The sequence below is a fragment of the Phocoena phocoena genome, chromosome 8 (genome assembly GCF_963924675.1).
Source record: "Phocoena phocoena chromosome 8, mPhoPho1.1, whole genome shotgun sequence".
NCBI lineage: Eukaryota > Metazoa > Chordata > Mammalia > Artiodactyla > Phocoenidae > Phocoena > Phocoena phocoena.
The window spans coordinates 14150349-14170542 of record NC_089226.1 but is presented as its reverse complement, the minus strand read 5'-3'; the positions used below and the strand labels follow the sequence as shown (position 1 = coordinate 14170542).

Genomic DNA, 20194 nt, shown 5'->3' with positions numbered 1-20194 from the left:
CCAGTGCACTTACAGGGCCGGCAAAACCGCAAAATGCGGAGCGAGCGGCGGGCTGCGGACACTGCCTCAAGCGGCGGCGCGCACTCTCCCTGCAGGGGGAAGCTGTCAAGGAGACTGGAGAGCGCCTGTGCACCCAGGCTCCAGGAAGCGGCCGGGTCACGTGATCCGCCGGCTCCTCTCACGTGACCTCTCTACCGGAGGCGGGGGCCTTCGGCCAAGATGGCGGCCTACCTGCAGTGGCGGCGTTTCGTTTTCTTCGATAAGGAGCTGGTGAAGGAGCCACTGGGCAATGATGGGGCTGCTCCCGGGGCTGCGCCTGCCTCTGGACCCTCTGCTTCCAAGTTCCTTTGCCTCCCTCCTGGCATCACTGTCTGCGACTCAGGCCGAGGGAGCCTAGTCTTTGGAGATATCCTTTCTCTGGAGCTGCCTCTTCCCTCCCCGAATCCCTGAAGAGATACAGCTGGGATGAAATCTGTCCGTCAGAGGGGTTCGTGTTACGTGCCACTTTCCTTTAGATGGGCGCCCGGTGCTCCTTCTGTGGTCCGAGGGAAGAAAGGAGGAAGTCCGTTCTCTAACTTGTTGCCAACTTGAGCGAACAATCCCGGGCGAGTCATTTTACCTCTCTGGGCTTCGATTTCCTCATTTGCAAGAGGGGCGTAAAATAACAATTCGGCAAGGTTTTTTTATTGTTTTTTGTTTACTTTTAAGATCGATGAAAAGAACGGATGCAAGTTGGCTTTAAAAGATGAATATGTGAGGTGTCATTATCTCCCCAGTCCAGTATTGTGGGGGAGGAGTTAAATGAGACCATGAGTTTGCTGCTTTGTTTTTCATAATGCTGCCACTAAACTCGGGCCTTTCTTTTCTAGTCTTTTTAAGATGGAGAGTTCCCAGAAGATAATCTGTGGAAAAACCCTTGAAAAATTTAAAGAGTTGTATGTATGTTAGTTGTTATTTGGGTTCTGGCCTAGATATAAGTATCTCTCCTTGGAAAGGAGGCTCCTTGACTACTCTGCACACATGGAAGGCCAGATATGGTTCTTGCCCCGCTCCCTACAGCTTACCGGGTTCCAGGCTTACAAACTACGGGTGACACACCTGTACCAGTTGAAGCAGCACAACATTCTGGCATCTGTTGGTGAGGATGAAGAGGGGATCAACCCCCTGGTGAGTCTTAGAAAGGAAATGGGAAAGACCCAGTAGCCTGAGAATGGCTGTTCGTTGGCGGGTGACTAGCATTCACACATCTGAGGTCTGTCCACAGGTAAAGATCTGGAACCTGGAGAAGAGAGATGGTGGCAATCCACTCTGCACTCGAATCTTCCCTGCCATCCCAGGGGCAGAGCCGACTGTTGTATCTTGTTTGACTGTCCATGAAAATCTCAACTTTATGGCCATCGGTAAGCAGAAAGAAGGCAAAGCTAACACCCCATGACTCTTTATAGATTTTCTTCAGAGTTGCTTCTGCAGCTCATCTTCACTGTTTTCATGAGACCATTTTGTACTGAACTGATGCGCTGGAGATTTTAAAGTTTTGGATGGGAAAGCATTTAGTTTTGTTCTTTGAAAATGAGTCAGTGAGTCCTGATCTTCATGGTAACCGCTGGAGAAGTTGGGTAGGAGGAGAAAGAGTGTCACTTCTGACAAGTGCCCCAAGTGGTCTTTTCCCCCTTCTGTGCTTCCTGATCTATTCAGCCTCAATAAAATGCTATTTCTCGCTCTCTTGCAGGTTTCACAGATGGCAGTGTTACACTGAACAAAGGGGACATCACTCGGGACCGGCATAGCAAGACCCAGATTTTGCACAAGGGCGACTATCCTGTTACCGGACTGGCCTTTCGCCAAGCAGGAAAGACCACTCACTTGTTTGTTGTGACAACTGAGAATGTTCAGGTATGACCAGAGCCTCCACTGTTACGGGCAGGCAGGAAAGGCTTTAACATTGCTCAGAGGGCTAAGGTAGGGAACTGACAAAAGAGGTAGAATTCCTGCAGTTTTCATCATACAACCTTGAATCATTTGCCCAGCTTAATATTTTATTTCCTCCCTTAGGAGACTGGGAAGAGTTAGAGCTAGGAACTCTTGGTCTTGTAGTAAAAGACCTAAGTTTTTCTCCTATTAACTTAAGAGACACTGGACAAGTTGCTTTACTTTTCTGGTTCCTGTGCTCCTAATTTATAACAGCTTAGTCTGAGCAATAGTTTTGTTTTGTTTCAGCAATGGTTTTTGGATAAAGCAGTAAAATTCTCTTACTTGCTAAATACCTGTAGTAAGTAGTGATAGTATGTACAGAGGAAAGAAATGTAGTCTCTGCTTATATATTTAATAGATGGGTGGTGGTTAATGGAGATGGCAAGCAGCCAGGGAAAGTCTTAGGGTGCTAAGAATTAAGAAGAGAGAGCCAGTATGTAGGTGGAGATACCTTTGGGAAGGCTTAGATGCCTCCTCCTCAAAGGGAGCCTGTTAACCCCTCTCTTACTTCCTGCAGTCCTACATAGTTTCTGGAAAGGACTACCCTCGTGTGGAATTGGACACCCACGGTTGTGGCCTGCGCTGCTCAGCCCTAAGCGACCCTTCTCAGGACCTGCAGTTCATAGTGGCAGGGGATGAATGTGTCTACTTATACCAGCCTGATGAACGGGGGCCCTGCTTCGCCTTTGAGGGCCATAAACTCATTGCTCACTGGTTTAGAGGCTACCTTGTCATTGTCTCCCGTGACCGGAAGGTTTCTCCCAAGTAAGGACTCCACGGAGAAGCAAAAGGGAGAGGGCTGAACTTGTTCCCCAGAATTAACCTGATTTTAAACTCCTAATGCCTGGATCCCATCAATCTCCTATTTGGTTTTAGGTAGATTGTGCCTACACCTAGATCGGTTATAATGGTTTTTTTTTTGCTGAAAAGTGTGTGATTTTGCTGCAGACATTTGCTGAGCAGCCCTGATGCGCTAGAATGCTCCAGGGAATTTGGGACCTGGTATTGGGATTTTTACTCCTTGGTCAAGATGAATTGGGTAGAGGAACAAGGGACTGAGTAGTGGAGAAATTGGAAAGTTCTGGGAGATGCAAGACAGGGCGTTTTTCTCTCTGAGCCACCAGAAAGGGCGATGGGGTCTTCAGCGTGATGCAGGTGATCCTTGTCAGATGTTAGTTTTCATTCAGTACTGAGCTCAGTGGCCTACATACACCAGGTACTAATTATTTGTTAAATAATGGATGTTGGAATGGATGTAGTTAATTTTTCAATCTGTTGCCTGTATTAATTATAGGATCCTAAAGGGTAAGACCAGGTCTATATGTTCTCTTCCTACAACTGCTAGCACCATGCTAAATGTTACAGGATGAGCTGCTAGAGGGGCCAAAGCGGTGTCTTGTTCTGGGTGGAATGGGCGGCGCCAAAGCTGTATAGGAAAGGAAATCGAGGGGAGCTGAGACAGAGGTGGTACAAATATCTGGGTCTTTCTCTTTCCCACACAGGTCAGAGTTTACCAGCAGGGACTCCCAGAGCTCCGACAAGCAGATTCTCAACATCTATGACCTGTGCAACAAATTCATAGCCTATAGCACCGTCTTTGAGGATGTAGTGGATGTGCTTGCTGAGTGGGGCTCCCTGTACGTGCTGACGCGGGATGGGCGGGTCCACGCACTGCAGGAGAAGGACACACAGACCAAACTGGAGGCAAGGCCACCAGATTCCCAGAGCAGGCTGTGGGCACCCAGATGCAGCTCTAGGAACAGGCTCCCCAAGTCCCTTGGCCAGGGTGTTTCCTTCCCTTTCGGTCACTTACTCAGCTCCCTTAGGGTAGGATTACAAGGCCAGTGGCCTGGGATGAGGCCTTAGAGGGAAGCAGTGGCTGGGAGCCTGAGCCCACTCTCAGGGTCCACTCTTCCTGCCTGTAGAGAACCTTGTGAGGCGAGCTGATGTTGGTCTTGGGGGTATCTGAGAGGTCTCACCCTGTCTAAGATCTAGGCTGATTGGGGCTTCACAACTGTCTGCCTTGTGTGTTGTGGGTGCGTTCTGGGAAGGTGTCTTCTCAGGACTGCTTCTTCCAGTTTTCTAATCTCTCTTCCCTTCCAGATGCTGTTTAAGAAGAACCTATTCGAGATGGCGATTAATCTGGCCAAGAGCCAGCATCTGGACAGTGACGGGTTGGCGCAGATCTTCATGCAGTATGGGGACCATCTCTACAGCAAGGGCAACCATGATGGGGCTGTCCAGCAGTATATCCGGTCAGTCTGGAGGCGCTTTAGGATATAGCTGTGAATGCAGGGACAGGCAGCCAGATAGGCTAAAACCTGCACTTGGGGAAGGAGGGTGGACTCCACTGTGAACCGTCTTTTTTTCCTCCAGAAACTGTGATGCCTCAAGTGAGAAGACAGTATACCTTATTGGAAAGGGAATGTTTTGGGTCAAATATTACATGACCAGCATGCAGTTGAGTTGATGAGTATCTGTTATCTTAGATGTTAACTTGACCTTTGTTAATACTCATTTTGATAAGATTCTTTAAAGGGAAAAGGCTATTCATCTCTTGCTTCCACACTTTCTTCCCTCAATACTAATTGTTAAATTAATAAGGGATCTTAAGAACCTGTCCAGCCTCTTTCCCAACCTCTCTCAAATTCCTGTTTTCACCCAAGTTTAAGAAACAGTGCTCTGGAGCCTTGCTACTCATGTGGTCCATGGTCTAGTAGAATCGACATTGCCTGGGATTTTGTTAGAATTGCAGAATCTCAGGCCTTACTGCAGACGTGCTGAAACAGAATTTGCATTTTAAGAAGATCTTCAGGTGATTCCTATGCACATGAAAGTTTGAGAAGTACACTGACCCCAATGCTATTTGATGCATATGTCTCCCCAGAACCATTGGAAAGTTGGAGCCATCGTATGTGATCCGCAAGTTCCTGGATGCCCAGCGCATCCACAACCTGACGGCTTACCTGCAGACCCTGCACCGGCAGTCCCTGGCCAATGCCGACCACACCACCCTACTGCTCAACTGCTACACAAAGCTCAAGGACAGCTCGAAGCTGGAGGAGTTCATCAAGGTGCAGGGTGGTGGTGGCGGGGGATTCCGTGAGGGCCCCACTGAGCATGAGGGGCTCCACCAGGGCTGCAGAGACAGGGAAGAGCTGACCTTATTTGGGGACCAGAGTCCTCTGGTCTATAAACTTGGGAGAGGAATAGCCTTTTTTGCGAGTTTTCTCCTGTTTTCTCTCTTGGTTTTTTTTTTTTCTTTTTGGCTGCACTGCGTGGCTTGCCAGATCTCAGTTCCCCCACCAGGGATCAAACCCGGACCCCCAGCAGTGGAAGCGCAGAGTCCTAACTACTGGACCGCCAGGGAATTCCCACCCCCCTTGTTTTTTGATGCCAGAACTTCTCGTGGTATCTAAGCCCAGGGAAGTCCTGTGTTCCCAGACGAGTCCCTCTAATAGTAGAGGCAGAGGAAGACTTTTGGAGAGGCAGGATAACAGTGCTTTAAAAGCATCAACTTTAGGACTTCTCTGGTGGTCCAGTGGTTAAGACTCCACGCTTCCACTGCAGGGGGCACGGGTTCGATCCCTGGTTGGGGAACTAAGATTCTGCATGCCGCCCAGCGCTGCCAAAAAAAAAAAAAAAAAAAAAATCAACTTTTTTATTGCCTTAAGAATCTGGTCTTAGAATCAGATGCATATTTCCTTTCCGTTCCCCAACCACAACCTCTCTATGACTGGTTTTGTCTAATGTCTCCCTGGCAGACAAAGAGTGAGAGTGAAGTCCACTTTGATGTGGAGACAGCCATCAAGGTCCTCCGGCAGGCTGGCTACTACTCCCATGCCCTCTATTTGGCTGAGAACCACGCACATCACGAGTGGTACTTGAAGATCCAGCTAGAGGACATCAAGGTAGGGGAGCCCCTTGACACGGGCAGGACCCTGTTCTTTTTCTAGGACATCCCTGGGATGCTGAAAGTGCTTCCTGGTGGGTGAGGCAGGAGCACGTGCTTATTCTGCCCTTTCCCTCCACAGAATTATCAGGAAGCCCTTCGATACATTGGCAAGCTTCCTTTTGAGCAGGCAGAGAGCAACATGAAACGCTACGGCAAGATCCTCATGCACCACATACCAGAGCAGACGACCGAGTTGCTGAAGGGACTTTGTACCGACTATCGGCCCAGCCTTGAAGGCCGAGGCGATAGGGAGGCTCCAGGCTGCAGGGTGAGGCCTCAGGGAGAATGGCTTTTGGACAGCGGGGATCACCTTAGCAGCCCAAGTACCGAGCCCGCTCACCCGGCCACCTCTCCTCCCTTGCCGTCCTAGGCCAACTCAGAGGAGTTCATCCCCATCTTTGCCAACAACCCGCGGGAGCTGAAAGCTTTCCTAGAGCACATGAGTGAGGTGCAGCCTGACTCCCCGCAGGGCATCTATGACACGCTCCTGGAGCTGCGACTCCAGAACTGGGCTCACGAGCAGGAGCCGCAGGTGAGACCTGGCAAAGTGGCCGGAGGCGCTGGAGAGAAACTGCTTCCATTTCTTTCCTGGTTGCCTCTTGCTGCTTTCTTTAGACCAATAACACCTCACCCTTGGGGGCTAAATGGTCCCCCGTGAAGAGGAAATTGGACTGAGGGGAAGAGATAGTTGACTTGCCTGGTCCTGAGAGGCCTTGTCGTTTTTCCCTGAGGCCCAGCAGCTCTACCCTCCTCTTTTAGGTCAAAGAGAAGCTTCACGCAGAGGCCATCTCCCTCCTGAAGAGTGGTCGCTTCTGTGATGTCTTTGACAAAGCCCTGGTCCTCTGCCAGATGCACGACTTCCAGGATGGGGTCCTTTACCTCTATGAGCAGGGGAAACTGTAAGAGTCTGGGGAATCGCAGGGAAGGGGACCGTGGCCGAGCCTCCCGTGGGGGACAGCTGCTGACGCGCGCCTTGCCCGGCCGCAGGTTCCAGCAGATCGTGCAGTACCACATGCAGCACGAGCAGTACCGGCAGGTGCTCGCCGTGTGCGAGCGCCACGGGGCGCAGGAGCCCTCCCTGTGGGAACAGGCGCTCAGCTACTTCGCCCGCAAGGAGGAGGACTGCAAGCAGTACGTGGCGGCCGTGCTTAAGCACATCGAGGGCAAGAACCTCATGCCGCCTCTCCTAGGTACTCCGGAGGACAGGGCGGGCGGCTGGGTGCAGGCTGCCGGCAGTCGGGCTCTGGGGCAGGGGCCCTTCCGTTCTACCTAGAGGGCTGCTTGGTTCATGGTCTTGTTTCCTCCCGGACCCCCATCTCAGTGGTGCAGACCCTGGCCCACAACTCCACAGCCACCCTGTCTGTCATCCGGGACTACCTGGTCCAAAAACTGCAGAAGCAGAGCCAGCAGATCGCGCAGGACGAGCTCCGGGTGCGGCGCTACCGAGAGGAGACCACCCGTATCCGCCAGGAGATCCAGGAGCTGAAGGCGAGGTACTTGGCATCCAGAACTGTGGAGGCGTCCGGGGATAACACTGTTCTTCACAGGGTGTCATTTTTCAAAGACAGGATTGTATGGAGTGTGTTTGAGCATTTCATTCTTGAAGATCTGTTTTGATAGAGGAATTCCAAAGAATGATTTACTACGTAGAACGTGATTTATTGGGCTTTGGAGGATATTATCTTGTAGCAGGTACTTTTCTTGGGTTGGATGGACCTGCTGGGAGGGTGCTGAGACTCCCTGCAGGCCCAGCGTGGGGTCCTCCTGTGACCCGCTTTAGGTGGTAAGAAGAGCAGGGCCTCATAGTTCCTTAACGGGGACCTCTCTCCTCATTGCCTCCAACTGCCTTCTCTCTCCATGTGGTTCCTGGCCCTGCCCTCACTTTCTGCCACTCTTTTCTGATCTCCCTTGCCTGTAGTCCGAAGATTTTCCAGAAGACCAAGTGCAGTATCTGTAACAGTGCCTTGGAGTTGCCCTCAGTCCACTTTCTCTGCGGCCACTCCTTCCACCAGCACTGCTTTGAGAGTTACTCAGAAAGTGATGCCGACTGCCCCACCTGCCTCCCTGAAAACCGCAAGGTCATGGATATGATTCGGGCCCAGGAACAGAAGCGAGATCTCCATGACCAGTTCCAGCACCAGGTGGGGATGACGTGACTCCCCCGCCCACAGGGAGGTGGTGAGCGCTGGGGACTGGTGTTCTTTTCTCCTCCTCCTGTGTTTTTTTTTTTTTTTTAAACATTTTTTATTTCTTTAATGTATCTTTTATTTATTTAGTTTTGGCTGCATCGGGTCTTCGTTGCCGTGCGCAGGCTTTCTCTAGTTGCGGCGAGCGGGGGCTACTCTGTTGCGGTGCGCGGGCTTCTCGTTGCAGTGGCTTCTCTTTCTTTTTTAAAGAGATGGAATGAGGTGTCCTGCTTTATTTTGATTGATTGATTGATTTTTGGCTGTGTTAGGTCTTCGTTGCTGTGCGCGGGCTTTTTATCTAGTTGCGTTGAGCGGAGGCTACTCTTCGTTGAGGTGCGCGGGCTTCTCATTGTGGTGGCTTCTCTTGTCGTGGAGCACGGCCTCTAGGCACGCAGGCTTCAGTAGTTGTGGCTCGCGGGCTCTAGAGCGCAGGCTCAGTAGTTGTGGCCCATGGGCTTAGTTGCTCTGAGGCATGTGGGATCTTCCCGGACCAGGGCTCGAACCTGTGTCCCCTGCATTGGCAGGCAGATTCTTAACTGCTGTGCCACCAGGGAAGCCTGTCCTGTGGGTTTTTGACTTGCAACTCTTCTCTTTCCCTGCAGCTCAAGTGCTCCAACGACAGCTTCTCTGTGATTGCTGACTACTTTGGCCGAGGTGTTTTCAACAAATTGACTCTGCTGACCGACCCGCCCACAGCCCGACTGACTGCGAGCCTGGAGGCTGGGCTGCAGAGGGACTTGCTCATACACGCCAGGAGGGGCACTTAAGCAGCTAGTGGGAGGGGTGTGATGGTGGAGGCCCAGCAGCAGGGACACAGGGGGACAGAGACAGGGCTGTTGCACAGGAGTTAGGCAGACATGCCCAGGACTCTGCTCTCATCTGATGCCATAGCCCTCAGGACTTAAGGGGACTTTCTTTTCCTGCCTCCTTCTTCGGCCAACCTGCCATTTGTCCTATTGACTTTTTGAGCAGTGTAGATCATTCCAGACCAGAGGGGGAGGGCACCTCAGCAACCTCGGAGTCTGGACAATAGCGGCTTTATTCTCTATCCAAGAGCACCAGGCTGTGCTTGGGTCCTGGCTCCCAGAGTCTATAAATAAAAGCATATAATGATTTCGGGGTTGAAGGATTTATTCTGGGGACTTCCTGGTGATTCTTAACTGTGCAAAATGTACTTCTTTCCCTCTGCTCTCCTAGAGCTCCCCTTCTCTTCCTGCAGAGTTCCTTAAAGATGATGTTGACGAGACTTCATTCCAGTAATGAGTGGGGCCTATGGCATCTAGTAGAGTTCAGTTGAAGAACCTCTGCAAAGGCCTGAGGCCTGAGCCCCAAGAGCAGCCCGGACTGAGGACTCTGCTCTATAGTGTGGCTGGCCTCTGTGGCTCTTGTATGGACAGAGTATTCAAGCTGGAGGCAGATTCTGGTGGGGAGCCTTGGGCTTTAAAGCCTGCCATCATAATGGGTGGGTTGGTGTCTCTCTGTATTCAGTACCAGATGATAAGCAGGATAAAAGGGCCTTTATTGAAACATTCTGTTCCCTCTTCCAAAGTTGTTAACTGAAGTTTGTGTTGCTAAGTGTCTGCGTGTAATTGGGGTTACACTGCCCGTTGGAAAATTGCTCCTATGGGGTTGTTTAATTAAAAGAAGTAACTTAAGACATTGTGGTTTAGGTAGTTCTAGAAGAGGCGGATGGAGTGCACTACATTGGTAGCAGCTAAGAATACAGGCTTTGGATCAGCTGCCCTGAGCTTGATTCTTAGTTTCACTTAGGGCAACTCTGAACCTTCTCTGAACCTCAGTTTCTTCGTCTGAACATCTTTCTAGTACGGCTGTTATGAAGGTCAAAGGAGCCAATCAATGGATGTGTTACTGGTCCCCAAGAGGTCAGTGACCCCTCAGTGGGTCCTTTGCCTGGAGTTGCAAATTCCGGTCAAACAACACCATGTTCGGTATAGCAGAGCAGAAACTATTCATCGATCAACGAATGGAGAAGGGAGAGCACATGCTCTAAAGACACCTTCTCCCCCAAGGGAGGGCAGTAAGAGAATTTAAGGGATAGGAGGCAGACATATCATCAGGGCTCTAGGAAAGGGGCAGAGATTTCGGCGGCTGGGGGCGGGGGGGGGGGGGGGGGGCGGGGCGGGGGAGCTGGGGCATCACAGTCTTCCACATGGCAGGAATTTGCGCCTAGCAGAGTACAAATATCCCCCTTGGGCAGGGATCTTGGCATGGTAATGAAGCAAAGGTAGCTTTAGGACACTACCAGGTTCTGTGGTCAAGTCAGAGCTAGTTCGGGGGCTGTTGACCACTGCATATCTCTTAAAGCTCAGTTGCAAAACATCTCTGTCAAATACCAGGTGCTTTTGAGGCACAGAGATAAGTCAAGGCTGGAATCTTGTAGCCCTCAGGCTGGCATGGATGACAGGTGTCCAGTTATTTGAAAGTGGTTAATACGTGGTTATTAGTACTGTTAATGGGTAAAGCACTTCTACTCACAAGCCCTTTTCCCACTAACACTAATGATGCGTTGTCACTCCCATTTCAGTTATTTGTCTTTAGTTGCCTACTTCAGGGTTGTAGCAGAAGCAGCACCACATAAGCTGCACTAATTGCTTGTGCCACAGCGAAGGAGACAAAGCTGTGGAATTCTGGGTGACTAGCTTTCAGAAGCAGGCCTCTTTTATTTGTAGACGTTGAATGCAGCCTGGGGGCATGGTAAGTTGCTCAAGTAGCCTTTAACTTCCGACGCCGCATTGTAGGGTTAATCTCCTTTTCCTCTCGGCACGCCTACTTTTGGTTTATTGACGTTCCCTTGGGTGGCGGTAGGAGGGACTGCAAAGAACTTACTTTGTGGATAAATCCGGGAAGCATATCTTGGCCACTGACCGTCGGTATTCCTGGCTAGGTAAAAGTAAAAATGAACAGTTGGTGGGTCTGGGTCTCAAACGGGGAAGACCAGGGCCAGCCTGGGGGAGTAGGGACGGTAGCGCAAGGTAAGGTCTTCTCTGTTGCAATCGTTCTAATTCCCGCCCAGGGGAGGTCTAGCCCCTCTGGGGCGGGGCCGGAAGTGACGCAGGCCCTTAGCGGAGCCGGGAGCGTGTGGCTGCCGGAGGATTGCGAGCTCCCGCGTGCGCCCAGTGCCCGGCCGGCCGGAGCTTTCGGCTTGCCTGACTCCGGAGGACACTGGCAGCAGTCCCCGGCCTACTTCCCGCGCACAGCCATGTCTGGTAACGGCGACGCGGCCGCAACGGCGGTGAGTCCTGAGCCGGTGACCCTCGCAGCTTCGGTCTTCTGCACTAGCAGTGCCACGATTGGCCCCAAGTTGCCACTCTCCGTCGTCAATTGGTCGGGACGATTATCTGTCTGGTTTTTTTTTTTTTGGTTCTAACAGTTTTTAAAGGGCCAGTAGCTGGGTTGCCCGTAGGGGAATCAGAGAGCGGTGGGGGCGGACTTAAGAGCAGATCGATTGTCTCGAACGGAACCCCGTTCCTGCGGGGATCTGGATGGGATTCCATGAGGCATGGCTTCCGCGGCTCTAGCTATAGTGACCCAACACAGGAAAATTCGTCTGCACGAGACAGGGTGCTATTCCCCGGGATCCCTTCACACGAGACAGGTCCTAGTCGAGATTCAGCCACTTTGGGGAAGTGTTCCATTTTGGATCCAGAGAGGAGAGTGTACCTCGAATTCTCCGAACTGCACACAAACGTCTCGGAAGTGCACCTTTTCCGCTTTTTTTCTTTTTAATGGACACCCAGCCCCAGCCTACACTCAAAAGTCCCCAGCTGAGACACATCATTGGGTTACTACCATGGACGGGGGACGCCCTTGGGCCTTCCTATTCCTAGCCTGGGGTCCCAGTTCTGCAGAGCCCATGAGGCCAACGTCAGCCTGAGATAAGAAAGGAGTGGGGCAGCTGCCCTATCTCTCCCTGACCTATGTGCTGGTAAGGAGTGGGATTCTGTGCCATTGCTGACATTCCTGAGTGCTGGACTAGGAGTAAGAAGATTTGGATTCCAGCTCTCTACCCATGATTAACCCTGTGGCCCTGGGCAAGTCACTTTGCTCCTCAGAGCCAGACTTTGCTTCTGTAACGTAGTTCCAGAGATGCCTGCCCTGTCTACCTGATACGTTGTTATGAAGATTAAAAGCAATAGCTCTAGGATATACATGCTCAATAAGGAATTTTTTACCGGAACAATTTGACTTGAATATGATGTGCAGAATCGATGAAATTAAGGGATTGTTTGAACATAGCAGTTTCTGGGACCTTAGATTCCTTTCTGTGGGCTGCCTGTGGCCCAGAATTTTAGTTGCCATGTTTAGCATTTCCAACCTAGCCTAATTTGCTTAGGGTCCCCCAGGGTTTATTTATTGGAGAAGTGATAGCTATGGAGTAGACTAGAGTCCAAGAGCAGCCAGCTGTCACCTCCTCCAGCAACAGAGGCCCCAGATACCTGACTGCAGAAGAACTCTGTAGGATGCAGGGGAAGTTGATAGTATCTACAGTGATCACTGTCTGATCTGGGAAGAAATAGGACCTCAGACTGGAGAACCCAGTTCTGCCTGCTTCGCACTGAATACCTTTGTCCAAGGTGCCCTGGCAAGAGGAAGAGGCATGGCCCTTTGAGTTCTTGGCTTGGTCTCTGACATCCTAATATTTCCTTTGTGGTGAAACCAGAGGCTGCACTCTAGGTGAATGGACATTGGACAGCTCACCCTCTTAGTCTTACAGAATATCAAAAGCAGAAGATACTTGAGTGCAAACTTCTTCATTTTATAGATGAACAAACAGGTTTATAGATGAACAAATAAGATGATGTGTTCAAGTTCGCCCAGCCAAGAGGCTGAGCAGGACTGTACGTCAGATCTGTCGATCCCAGTCATGCATTCCGTCCAGATTATGGGATCCATAGTGCAGCAGCTGTGGGGTAGCTCTTATGGCATCTAGGTGGCACTGAAGCTTTCTCAAGTGCCGCTCCGTTGTGGATGCTGAACTTGTCCTCAGTGACTCAGCTCACGGTCCCCTGTGTGGCCCCAGTTGTCCTGCCCCTGCCTGCTGCAGGCCCCACCCTCCCTGGGGCCAGACTGATAGACCTTATCTCTCTACCCACCTGGCTGAGTGCAGCATTCCTACTGCCTTAGCTTGGATGGGCTTCAGGGCTTAGTGTCCTGGTCATTACAGCAACAGCAGGTCCTACTGTCACTTCTGTCTGGTCTCTGCTTCTCTGGATCCCTGAGGAGCCAGAAGGTATTGTTGGGGAAGGTAAAGGGACCAGTCTTGGGGAGGGGAGTGTTTCCCCAATCCAAGACTCAGCTGGCCACAGGCCAGCGGCTGAGGTTCCTTTCTTCCAAGCCAGTGATTCTGGTTCTTGGACCAGGTGTTGAGGAACACAAAGAGCAGCAGGGACTGTGACCTGGGGACTTTTTCTGCAGGAAGAAAACAGCTCAAAGATGAGAGTGATTCGCGTGGGTACCCGCAAGAGCCAGGTGAGTGTAAGTACCGGGGTGGAAGAGGTTTGTCAGAAGACTTCTGTGTTCACAGTATTATAAGTTGGGGGGCATAGAGCGTTCTCAGTAGCTCGGGGATGGAAGAAATGGGGTGACTGAGTATCGAATCCCATGCAGGATGACAGATTGCATTCTGTAAAGAGATAGTCCCTGGGCTGGGAAGTTGGGGTACAAAGGACTCCCAGGCCAGACCCCTCCCCTTCCTAGGTGGGCATTCAATCCCCTCTCTGAATTCCAATCCTTTCAGGATCTCCCTGACCCTGTGAGGGTCTGACCTTAGGGTGGTGGCCAGAGGACAGGACTAACCTGAATTTCTACCCCTAGCTGGCCCGCATACAGACGGACAGTGTGGTGGCAACGCTGAAAGCCTTATACCCAGGCCTGCAGTTTGAAATCAGTGAGTTTTCTGGAAAGGAATGGAAGCTAATGGGAAGCCTTTAACCCCTGGAGGGGAGAACACAGTGTTTCTGGCATTGTTTTGCACCAAAGCCTGGTTCTGTTGCCTCTGAGAATTCTTCTTGGCTGTCCCCAGTTTGGAGGGCCCTTTCCTTCTCTGAACACCTCCAGCTCTGACTACCTGGGCTAACCTGGCATTTATCATCTGCTTTGGGTCTTTTTGTGATTATGTCTGGTCTTCCTCCTAGATTGTACATTCCCAGAGGGTAGGGATTGGGGCTTATGTGCCTCTGTATCAACCAACAATCTTAGCACAAGTGCTGAGCTCAGTAGGGGCGCAATAAATGCTGATCACTGAACGTCTGGTTTGTTGATTCTCTCCTCAGTTGCTATGTCCACCACAGGAGACAAGATTCTTGATACTGCTCTCTCTAAGGTAACATTTTCCATCCAACCCTTTTCCCCCCTCCTCTTTCCTTCCCCCAAAAGATTCACCCTGAGGCTCTTTCTTGCCTGGCAGATTGGAGAGAAGAGCCTGTTTACCAAGGAGCTGGAACTCGCGCTGGAGAGGAATGAGTAAGTGAAAGCAGGGAGCACGGCGCCCTCCCAGGCTCTCGCTAGGACCCCAGTGCACATCAGACCTGGGTATCAGCTAGACTGTTGGGCTTAAACGCTTGGATAGGCTAGAGAGGGGCTCATATGCGAGTTTTTCAGGCCTCAGAAAAGGAGAGTGTCCTGGTTCTGAGCCATCTGGCTGCCTGGGGGTGCAGGACTGGCTGGGGGAGGGGGGTGAAAGGGAGTGTAGGAGGGGAGCAGGTCTCTGGGACCCAAGGTCTCAGAAAGGCCTGCTTCCTGAACCGCTCTAGGCTCTGCCAGTGACGTACAGGCAGGAGTGGGTGGAGAAGGGCTGGGGACGTGCTGCTCAGACCCCTTCTCCTTCCCTCTCTGCCATCTCTCTAGAGTGGACCTGGTTGTTCACTCCCTGAAGGACCTGCCCACGGTGCTTCCTCCTGGCTTCACCATCGGAGCCATCTGCAAGTAAGAGTCCTGCCAGTCAGGGGCCTCATATTAACCTTGACTTTCCCCTTTGGGACTTGGCCCTCTGCCTCTAGGCTGTCTCCCCTGCCCTGAGGAGTGTCAAGCATGGCAGAAAACTCAGAAGATGCCAGTTAGTTGACTATTGAGAGAGCGTGGAAGTGACCTGAACCGAGATCTCTCTCTTATTCTATGACTTTCCCTCCATCCCCAGGCGGGAGAGCCCCTATGATGCTGTGGTCTTTCACCCAAAATTTGTTGGGAAGACCCTAGAAACCTTGCCAGAGAAGAGGTGAGTGGGGCCTGGATAGGCATCTTGGTGGGATGTGCACAGAAGATGGAGGGGTGGGAGGAGGAGGAAAGGAACAGTGCCTGCCTAGTTAAATCTCATGCGACTTAAATCTCATTTTAAACCATCTCTCTGAGCAGCGTGGTGGGAACTAGCTCCCTCCGGAGAGCGGCCCAGCTGCAGAGAAAGTTCCCACATCTGGAGTTCAAGAGTATTGTATCCTTTTAGCAGAGGGAGGAGGCAGCAGCCACGGAGGAAGACCAGGTCCAGAGGGCCCTGGGAGTTGTGAGAGTGGAAGGGGCTTCCAGAGGAAGTGGACCATGGATGCAGTGGACTGCCTGTCCTCCCATTCATCCACCCATCCATCCATCCATTCATTCATAATCCTTTCATGTTTTCTTAGCCCCAGGCAAGTGCCTGGCACTGGGGATATGGTGAGCAAGATCAACATTGTCCTTGCTTACACGGAGTTTACATTTTAGTGCTGAAGACAGACAACCAGGCATTGATAATACAGAGTGATACTGAATAATGATTACATCGAGGGAGGGGGGTTGGGGGGGTGCTTCCATTTAAATTTAAATAATTAAAAATTGGTTTTATTATAGTTGATTTACAACGTTGTGTTAGTTTCTGGTGTATAGCAAGTGATTGTTGTACATATATATACATATTCCTTTCCATATTGTTTTCCATTGTAGTTTATTGCAAGATATTGAATATAGTTCCCTGTGCTATATAACAGGACCTTGTTGTTTATTTTATATATAGTAGTTTGCATCTGCTAATCCCAAACTCCTAATTTATCTCCCCCCATCCCCTTTCCCCTTTGGTAACCATAACTCCATTTTTATTTTATATTCCACTATATTGTTTTGATCTTTACAACGTTATATGCTTGTAAAACCGATTTTCAAAATAGTATTTGCTAAGTGCTCCAGTGCACAAAGTAGGGAATTCTCTGGAAGCTTCTAGCTGGAACATCTAAACACAGACTTGAGAGTCAAGGAAGGCTTCTCAGAGGTCTTGTAACCTTGGGCAAGTTATTAAATAAATTAAAACCTCTCTATCATTTTTCTCATCTGTAAAATGGAGATGATAATACTACATCATAGGGTTGTGAAAATTACATGAGTTGACATATCTAAAGCGTCTGGCATGTAGTAAGTATGAGGTAAGTGTTAGCTGTTGTCATTAAGCTGAGAACTCAAGGGTGAGAAGTTAGCAGATTGAGAGACTCAGGCAAAGGGAACAGCAAAAGGCTCCAGGCTGCCCAAAGCTTGTGGTCCTTAGCGCCTCTCCACAGCGGGGAAACCTCAACACACGGCTTCGGAAGCTGGATGAGCTGCAGGAGTTCAGTGCCATCATCCTGGCCGCAGCTGGCCTGCAGCGCATGGGCTGGCAGAACCGGGTGGGGCAGGTAGGGCCTGCCACTCTTCACGCCCCAGTTGATCTTCATCTCCTTCTTGCCTGTGTTCTCTTTTTGAATGCCACCTCTAACAGTGCAAGCTGGAAATGAGTCCCAGGTTGGGAAGACTGGGGATCAGAGGCCAAACTCCCACTCTTGCCTCTCCAGCCCTTCTGTATGCTAGAAAAGCCCCATCTCACTGCTGTGTGCTTTTAGGCACTCCCACCTCCACCCTTCTGACTGCCTCTTCTGCCCCCACAGATCCTGCACCCTGAGGAGTGCATGTATGCTGTGGGTCAGGTATGCTTGACCAGGGAAGCCGGGTATTGATGTGTCCCTTTCTTTTGTTTTCAACCAAGAACGCTCCCAGAGAGGGGCAAGCCTTGGGAGGCTACTGGCCCAAAAGGACCTGGCAAACAGGTGGCAGTAGGCTGGCTTCCATCCTTAGCTCCATTGGTTGGGGAAAGATTGGCCCTGATATCTTAGGCTATTTTTCCATCAGGGGGCTCTGGGAGTGGAAGTTCGAGCCAAGGACCAGGACGTCTTGGATCTGGTGGGTGTGTTGCATGATCCTGAGACTTTGCTTCGCTGCATTGCTGAACGGGCCTTCCTGAGGCACCTGGTAGGGCCTGTGCTCTTGCGGAGGGGTGGGTACCTGGGGAGCCGGGAAGGGCAGTGGGGAGATTTCTCAAATTATTGCTCTGTATTTAGTGGTAACTCATCCTTCAAAGTATGGACAGGACCCAGGTCTGGGCCGCTACCTCATTTTCAGTTATGTCCTTAGAGGGGTCTGGTTACAGGGTGGTGGTAAGGGTCCTTGGAGCTCACAGGGAGAACTTGTTGCAGGAAGGAGGCTGCAGTGTGCCAGTGGCAGTGCATACAGCTATGAAGGATGGGCAAGTAAGCAGGGGAAGATGGGTGGGAGGGCAGGGAAGGGACTCTGGCATTTCTCCTGTGCATCCTGAGCTGCCAGCAAGAAAAGCCCAGGTTTCTCAGCAGTTCCCTCTCACAATATGCTGAGGCAACTGTTTTCTTTCCCAGCTATACCTGACTGGAGGAGTCTGGAGTCTGAATGGCGCAGATAGCATGCAAGAGACCATGCAGGCCACCATCCATGTCCCTGCCCAGGTGCCAAGGCTGGAGGGTGACGGAGAGGGTAAAAAACACGTCTGTATGTTAATACCCCTTTTGTGCTCACCAAATCCTACCCTCCTTCCCTTACCCAGCATGAAGATGGCCCTGAGGATGATCCACAGCTGGTGGGCATCACTGCCCGGAACATTCCACGACGAGCCCAGCTGGCTGCTGAGAGCCTGGGCATCAGCCTGGCCACCTTGTTGCTGAACAAAGGAGCCAAGAACATCTTGGATGTTGCACGGCAGCTCAACGATGCCCACTAACTGGTCTGTGGGGCACAGGTGCCTGGGTTGCTGGTGCCCCGTGCCTACATCCCAGCCCTCAGTCTCACTGTTACCTTGGGGGTGATTCCCAGGGATGGAACTGCAGGGGCGGAGACTTAGAGACTTGTCTCAACTCGGGGCCTTGGTGATGCCTTGTCTCCTCAGTAGGTGGAGGCTTAGTCTCTAGAGAAAACACACCTATCAAGCCACAGCCTTTGAATGTAACCAGCTCTACTAATAAACTAGATTTGAAGGTGGCTTTGTTTTTGATGGGGTTGCAGGACAGAAAGATAAGGACAAACACAAGACCCTTTGCTCCTTACCTCAGAGGCTAAGACCCCCTGGTCCAAAGTTCTCCTGGAATACATTGCCTTCTGTCTGTCTCAGTAGTTCTGACAGAATAAATTGTCTCCCAAGGAACACCAAGGAAGAACCGTAATCTTATAATCTACGATTTGCCGCTCCAGTTAACGGTAAAGCCTTTGTATCAGATAGCTCCCCTCCCCCACTACCTTTAGGCATCTACAGTCATCGATCCTACAACCCGTCTGCAAAATGAAGAGACACCTCACTGTTTAAAAAAGAAAATCCTTTAATAAACAAAATTAGTCCATCTGAAACTCCCCAATACCTAAAGTACTGTCTTGGATGGGTTAGCTGCAAAATTCCAGTTCCGAGGCCAACGGCGACTCAGTCCAGATGGGGATTAACGGACTAGTGCTGGTATCTAGGCGCTTGGCTTGCGGAGCGGACCCGCCGGGAGGGGCGCGGGTCCAGGGGCAGGACTCCCGCAGAGCCCACGCCGCCGGGAGCCGACACCGCGGGAGATGCTCACGCCGCGAAGTGTGTCTTCCGGGACGCGCACAGGCCTGCGAGTGGAGATGGAGGGAGCGCGGACGTGCAAGGCTCGGGATCCGGCAGCAAAGGACGTCCCGGGACAAATGAAGTGACCGACCGACTCCGCCGCCGTCAACCGAGTCCCGTCCGGAGCACCGGGCTGGTGGGGAACGCGCGCGCGCGGCCGCGCCGGCGGCCGTCCGCACCGACTCACCTTCCCCGCCACGCGCCCCGGCCCTGCGTCAGCGCGGCCGGCCCAGCCTTCTAGAAGGTGCCGCGGCCTCCCCGCAGCCCATCAGCATTCGGGGGCCAGGCCGGCCGAGTCACGAGCTCGCTCCTGGCACCGAGCGGCGTTCAAACGGCCGCCCTCCGCCGAGCCACGGCAGGAGCGAGCCGCGCGGGGGAGGGGCAGGCCGCGCGGCGGCGGCGGGGCCGCGGAGGGGGCGAGTGAGCTGCCGCCCGGCCGGGAGCCCGACGCGGCCCAGCTCTTTCCGTGAGCGTTGTGGTGGCCCTTAAAAGGGCCTTTGTGGTGGCGAGGGGAGGGGCCAGGCGGCGGCGGTGGCGGCGGCGCGGGCGCCCTCAGTACTCTTGCGAGGCCTGGGTGGCCTTCTTGCCGCCCGCGGGCGCCTTCGGCCCCACGGCGGCGCTGGTCTTCTTGGGCAGCAGTACGGCCTGGATGTTGGGCAGGACACCTCCCTGGGCGATCGTCACGCCGCCCAGCAGCTTGTTGAGCTCCTCGTCGTTGCGGATGGCCAGCTGCAGGTGGCGGGGGATGATCCGCGTCTTCTTGTTGTCGCGGGCCGCGTTGCCCGCCAGCTCCAGGATCTCGGCTGTGAGGTACTCGAGCACCGCCGCCAGATAGACCGGCGCGCCGGCGCCCACCCGCTCGGCGTAGTGTCCCTTCCGCAACAGCCGGTGCACGCGGCCCACGGGGAACTGGAGGCCCGCTCGCGACGAGCGCGACTTGGCCTTAGCGCGGGCCTTACCGCCTGTCTTGCCGCGGCCCGACATGCTGCGCGAGGTAGAGGAACGGAGAGGAAGGCTGCTCACGAGACTGAGGAACAGCCGTCCGCCGCAGTCCAACTGCTGCCGCGCGCGCCCAAGGGCCGCCCTTATAAGCCCCCAGGGCGCACCCCCGCGTCCTCCTGATTGGCTCCTTTCTCCAATACCCGCCTCCGGTTGGCTGCGGTTAACCCTTCGATGACG

At 52.3% G+C, this 20194-nt stretch overlaps 3 protein-coding genes across 13 annotated transcripts; 2 read left to right on the top strand and 1 right to left on the bottom strand.

The window, feature by feature from the left end:
* Positions 1-219: 219 nt before the first annotated feature.
* VPS11 (VPS11 core subunit of CORVET and HOPS complexes) lies at positions 220-9243 on the top strand. Of its 4 annotated transcripts, none has more exons than XM_065881675.1 (16): positions 220-406; positions 1019-1167; positions 1265-1400; positions 1730-1893; positions 2489-2736; positions 3474-3675; positions 4090-4226; positions 4859-5045; positions 5736-5882; positions 6006-6194; positions 6297-6458; positions 6686-6825; positions 6914-7116; positions 7248-7419; positions 7845-8067; positions 8715-9243. In XM_065881675.1, exons 1-16 carry the CDS (start codon positions 220-222, stop codon positions 8877-8879), a joined length of 2811 nt encoding a protein of 936 aa, XP_065737747.1. In that variant the 3' UTR covers positions 8880-9243. The 4 variants fall into 4 exon arrangements, with proteins under 4 accessions (XP_065737747.1, XP_065737746.1, XP_065737745.1 ...); XM_065881674.1 differs by having other exon boundaries at positions 4075-4226; XM_065881673.1 differs by having other exon boundaries at positions 4075-4238.
* Positions 9244-11185: 1942 nt separating this feature from the next.
* HMBS (hydroxymethylbilane synthase) lies at positions 11186-18408 on the top strand. 8 transcript variants are annotated; one of them, XM_065883178.1, is made up of 14 exons: positions 11186-11365; positions 13549-13602; positions 13948-14020; positions 14406-14455; positions 14540-14595; positions 14980-15057; positions 15269-15346; positions 15484-15559; positions 16650-16763; positions 17013-17051; positions 17254-17373; positions 17598-17651; positions 17793-17879; positions 17978-18408. In XM_065883178.1, exons 1-14 carry the CDS (start codon positions 11333-11335, stop codon positions 18149-18151), a joined length of 1086 nt encoding a protein of 361 aa, XP_065739250.1. In that variant the 5' UTR covers positions 11186-11332; the 3' UTR covers positions 18152-18408. The 8 variants fall into 8 exon arrangements, with proteins under 8 accessions (XP_065739250.1, XP_065739253.1, XP_065739252.1 ...); XM_065883181.1 differs by having other exon boundaries at positions 11333-11365; positions 14424-14455; positions 17978-18151; XM_065883180.1 differs by having other exon boundaries at positions 11333-11365; positions 17013-17042; positions 17978-18151.
* Positions 18409-19567: 1159 nt separating this feature from the next.
* H2AX (H2A.X variant histone) lies at positions 19568-19999 on the bottom strand. Its single transcript, XM_065882000.1, has one exon. The coding sequence runs from the start codon at positions 19997-19999 to the stop codon at positions 19568-19570; it is 432 nt and encodes a 143-aa protein (XP_065738072.1).
* Positions 20000-20194: the final 195 nt, after the last annotated feature.

What these genes read in the sequence shown, in the direction of transcription:
- VPS11 (XM_065881673.1), top strand. Translation starts at nt 220, where the DNA reads ATGGCGGCCTACCTGCAGTGGCGGCGTTTCGTTTTCTTCGATAAGGAG. An exon ending in TCCAGCTAGAGGACATCAAG is followed by an intron (nt 5,883 to 6,005) that starts GTAGGGGAGCCC and finishes TTCCCTCCACAG; the next exon opens with AATTATCAGGAAGCCCTTCG. An exon ending in CTCACGAGCAGGAGCCGCAG is followed by an intron (nt 6,459 to 6,685) that starts GTGAGACCTGGC and finishes CTCCTCTTTTAG; the next exon opens with GTCAAAGAGAAGCTTCACGC.
- H2AX (XM_065882000.1), bottom strand. Translation starts at nt 19,999, where the DNA reads ATGTCGGGCCGCGGCAAGACAGGCGGTAAGGCCCGCGCTAAGGCCAAG.
- HMBS (XM_065883178.1), top strand. Translation starts at nt 11,333, where the DNA reads ATGTCTGGTAACGGCGACGCGGCCGCAACGGCG. An exon ending in GCGACGCGGCCGCAACGGCG is followed by an intron (nt 11,366 to 13,548) that starts GTGAGTCCTGAG and finishes CTTTTTCTGCAG; the next exon opens with GAAGAAAACAGCTCAAAGAT. An exon ending in GGGCCTTCCTGAGGCACCTG is followed by an intron (nt 17,374 to 17,597) that starts GTAGGGCCTGTG and finishes AACTTGTTGCAG; the next exon opens with GAAGGAGGCTGCAGTGTGCC.